This window comes from Merops nubicus, unplaced genomic scaffold, assembly GCF_000691845.1.
Source record: "Merops nubicus isolate BGI_N331 unplaced genomic scaffold, ASM69184v1 scaffold33862, whole genome shotgun sequence".
NCBI classification, from domain to species: Eukaryota; Metazoa; Chordata; class Aves; order Coraciiformes; family Meropidae; genus Merops; species Merops nubicus.
In genome coordinates this window covers 2,555-6,944 of record NW_008596125.1, presented here as the reverse complement: position 1 = coordinate 6,944, position 4,390 = coordinate 2,555, and the positions used below count along the sequence as shown (strand labels likewise).

General features: G+C 58.7%; 1 protein-coding gene across 1 annotated transcript in view; it reads left to right on the top strand.

Annotated features, from left to right (window-relative positions):
- Positions 1 to 2,317: 2,317 nt before the first annotated feature.
- The window catches only part of CFAP45 (cilia and flagella associated protein 45), a gene marked incomplete at both ends in the record, with an annotated part of 4,624 nt that continues 2,551 nt past the window's right edge, over positions 2,318 to 4,390 (top strand). Inside the window, 2 exons of the mRNA XM_008936293.1 lie at positions 2,318 to 2,454; positions 4,231 to 4,372. Of these exons, the coding sequence (XP_008934541.1) occupies positions 2,318 to 2,454; positions 4,231 to 4,372 (279 nt within the window). The remainder of the gene's footprint in view (positions 2,455 to 4,230; positions 4,373 to 4,390) is intronic.

Below are 4,390 nucleotides of genomic sequence, written 5' to 3'. Positions count from 1 at the left end.
CAAAGGAGGCTCAGGAGGTGACACCCTGTTGAAGGCGTGGTGCCGACGTTACCGGGTCTGTACAGTTATCTCGTGGGGGATATATGGACAGTCCTTGGAGCAGGGGCTGGAAGCTTCCGGAGCAACTCGTTGCCAACATACTTGAGACTTTCATCAGGGAGCTACGAAATCAGTCCCCGTGGAGACGAGGCAGAATTGCAGCAGGTCTCTGACCGCTGGCTGGGTGCCCCGGCCGTTGAGAGGATCTGCATGGAGAGTGAGAGCTCAGCTCCTTCCTCTCTGCTCTTGCAAGGAAAGGCCTCGTTTCCTCCGTGCTCGTCCCTCGGCCGTCCCTGGCTCCACAGGAGAGCCCCAGCTGCTGTCACCGAGGTGGCTGGTGGCATTTTCCAGGCCAGGGAGATGTTCTGGATGTTCTCTGCCCACTGCTGCTTCCCCCACCTCCTTTTCTGACTCTGCCCACAGCAGTTCAGGTTTATGGCTCTCCCCACCCTCCGTGTCGTCTTTGACACAGATCGAGGTACAAGGGGCAGGCTGGAGTTTGGCCCATCTCCCACTCGCCTCCTCTTTGGCTGATAAAGCCTTGGAGGTGTCTCTGCTGCCGCCGTGGGGTCCGAGGGGACCGTGCCAGGCTCGGGGCACTTGTCCCTCCCTAGGAGGAGAGGTGTTTGTGGCTGTAATTTCCTCTCCTGGGTCTTATCGCTTGAAACAAATCTGTCTGAAGAGACTTGCCAAAACCCTTTGGCTTCTCAGAGGAGAGGAAGGAAGCGTGTAATGGCGATTACCTCCGCTCCCAACTGGAGGCTGCACGGGGGATTTGCCTCACAGGGCAGGAGGCTGGGAGCTCCCAGCCAGCGACCTGCTCCAGGCCTGTGTCCCTCAGCCACCCTGTGAGCTGGGGAGCCCCAGGCAGGTGTAGGAGCTGTTATCTCAGAGGCCTTCGAGGCAGTTAGATAAAAAAAAGTCACAATACTCGAATGGGTATTAGCTGAATTCCCTGGGATTAATCCAGGTCTAGTCCAAGGAGTTCTGCTGGCTGCAGGGACAACATGCGGGCTGGCTGCAGTGAATAACACCATTATCTTTGTTTGCACGGGTGTTTCAGTGCCAAACCCTTTAATTCAACAGCTCACACTCGGGGCCACGGTGGCTGGGACGCTGTGCCAGTCTCTGCCACGCTGGGCTGCAGGAGAGCCCGTGGTTGGGTCAGACCCGGAAAATGGGAATGCTGCAGACCTGGGAAATGGAAATATCGCCAGCAGCAGGTTCCCAGGGACCTGCTCAGCGCCCAGCCAGCTGTGGGATTTGTTCCTGGAGTCACTTAGGATTGTGAAGCTGAACTGGGAAATAACAGAGGTCCCCGGGAAACCACACGTCTGTGTGTACCTTAGATTAGCTCTTGAGGTTCCCTTCCCTGGGTGAGGATTTCGTGGTGACGCCCGTGCCGTGGTTGGGCTCAGGAAGCTGAACTCACCCTGCTGGGTCGGTTCTCCCAGCTGGAGACCTGCTCCCAAATGCCCCAGCCCATGGGAAGGGGCATGATCCGAGCCTGGCTGCACCCCTGAGTGCGGGGGACGCCGGTTCCTGCCCGTCACAGCCCCTGCAGGTTCCCGTGGGGTGGCTCCACCCGAGTTCGGGCCGTCCCCCGGCTGCTCCCACCCCTCCTGGGGCACCCAGCGCCCACCCTGCCCCGGGGGTGCGGAGCGGGGTCCCCCCCCATCACCCCACAGCCCGGTGATGCTTCACTAGGTGGCAGCCTCGGTTCGAGCAAAGGCTCAGGCACCAGTTCAGGCCGTACTGGGAGGACTGGTTTCTGCCCAGTGCTGTCTGCCGGTTGATTACCCTGCGCGGCCAGACCTCAGCTGTCACTCTTCCCAGCTCCCAGCGAGTTTGGGTCAGTCTGGGTCGGTTTCCACTCAGTTTTTCTGGAGTCCAGGGGGCTCAGAGTGGGGCTGGGGCCAGCTGCCATCAGCTCAAGGTAGCCGAGATGATGCTTGAGTGTTGGTGAGGTCTTGCCCTGAGCGAGCAGCTCACTGTTTACCTCAGCTCTGGGTGAGAGACTCACACCCAGATTTTTATTGTAAAACCAGTCCTCTCGGGGGACTTTTGGTTCTCCCCTTGTCCTCATCAGGGCTTCACAGCTGGGGCTGCCGAGGCAGAAAAAAAAAAACACCCTTCCCATGCCCTGGGTCTCGGTGGGGCTCAGGAGAACCTGCAGGCTCTTGTGCCCAGGACACCTCCGTGCCCAGGAGCTGGGTGCAGGGAGCTGGGCACAGGCTGCTGGCAGAGCTGCCAGGGTCACTGCTGTCCTTTCTTGCAGAGCCCGCAGCACCCGCGCTCTGAGAGCCCTGTCGTGATCCTTCAGGATGCACAAACTGCCCCCAAAGGGTCGCCCACCGGAGGGCACAAGCCTGAGACCACCCGTGTCATCACCAAGGATGTCATCCGTGACCTCGTGTGAGTCTGAGCCCAGGTGGCAGCTCCGAGGAGCTTTGGGACCCCCGTGTGTCTGCCGGGGCCTGGAGCTTCCCCCACCGTTTGCCATGGGAACCTAAGAACCAGGAAACAGCCACGTAAAAACCTTCTCAGCAAAAAAACTCCTTCTGGGCTGAGCAGCCCCCCCAGGGTGGGACCTGCTCCCCAGCACCCCAAATGCTCCCTCAGCACCGAAAAGCCCCCAGTGAGAAATGCCGGGGAGCCCCTGCACCCCAGGAGCCCTGTGTTTCTCCACAGAGGTGTTTTATAAGCAAGGCTGAACTGTAAGAACCCCGGCCCTAATTACTACACCTCGTTAAAAGCCCGCAGCACATAAGAATAGAGCCATTATCCCAGCCTGCTCCCATTTAGCCTCATTTTGACCTCCCTAAATTTTCCTGGTAGTTGTCGTTTGGCACGAGGTTCATCTTCACTTCCTGTTTGGAACCTCTTTGGTCTCATGCTCCTACACCCCCTAAAACGTGGCACCTGCCCGTGGAGGGCTCAGGTGTGGGTTTCGTGGAGGGTGAGGTGGCACAGAGGTGCTGGATGGGGCTCTGGAGGCTGGCAGCCCATTCTGAACCCTCCTCCTCCTCTTGGGGACCCCGCTGCGGGCTGCCAGATGCGCCACGTGGCCGCAGCTCGGGCTGAAGCTGGTGGAAACTGTTTGTGCTGTTTTAATTCCTGAAAATCAGGCCCTAGACATCCCAAGGCCGGTCACCCAAACACGGGGACAGCCAAAGCACCGTGTCATTACATTTATTAGTGCCGTTGTGACCATTAGCCATTGTCTAAAGCGTCCTGGAATCCGATGCTGTGATGCAGCTCTCGGAGGTTCATTATGCAGGTATCTGTTCATATTCACCAGGGTGGATGAAAGGTGACACACAATAATAATGAGTAAATTTTTAGTCCCGAACATCTTCAAAGTGCCCTGTGCCTTTGGTTAATGCACCTCCTGCGCCACACGCGTCACCATGGTACCTGAGTAATACGGGGAGTAATTAACTCCTTACAACTCCCCTGGAAAACAGCCCCGTGTTATTATCCACATTTTTACCAGTGGGGAAATGGGGGCACCGAGAGCTTCCGTGGTTTCCTCTAAACCACAGCATGAGTCACGGGCAGAGCTGGTGGCTCTGCAGAGCCGGGGTGACGGCTGGAGGGACACCTGCAAGGGGGGAGGGTGCTGGGGTTTGGGCAGCGCCACGTTTCCTCTGGATTTCCCAGGCAAGCAGAGCCGAAGCTGAGGCTCAGTGTTACTAAACAGAGTGAAAAGGTGGCTCCTGCTCCCCAGAATCTGTCCACACAGGATGGAGGTTTTGATTCAGCACAGCAGGAGCAGTGACAGCCAGCCTGGGAGCGGGGATGAGCCTCTGGAAAAGGGCTGAGGGCAGAGGTCAAAATCTTCTCAAAAGAGCGCTGGGAAAGTCAAGCCAGGCTGAAATCCTTCCAGCATTTTTTTGTAATGGGGGCTGACTAGGCCCCTGCTGCATGTTTTGGGGTTTTCCCGAGAGGCCCCGGCCACCCCACCGAGCATCCTGTCCCAGTGCATCATCCTCCTGCCCCGGTGCCACTTTCCCTGCACTTTCTGTTGCTTCCTCCCCCTGAGTGGCAGGGTCGGGTCCCCACAGCCCGGGTGCTTCCCAAATTGCTCTCGGGTGACTCCTGCTCCCAGAGCTGCTCCTGGTGTGGGCAGCCCGGGCAGGTCCCATGGCCAGGGACTCCGGGCTGCTCACTGTGTCCCCATGCCCCCAGCATCCCTGCAGAGAACCCAGCAGCCTCCCTCATCATCGGGAGGGAGGATTTCCAGCGCATCCAGGCGGCAGCTCGAGTCCTGAGCCAGGAGGAGCGTGAGGCCAAGCTGGCAGCCCTCAAAGCGGAGAAGAAAGCGGCTCTCGTAGGCATCTCCCCCCTG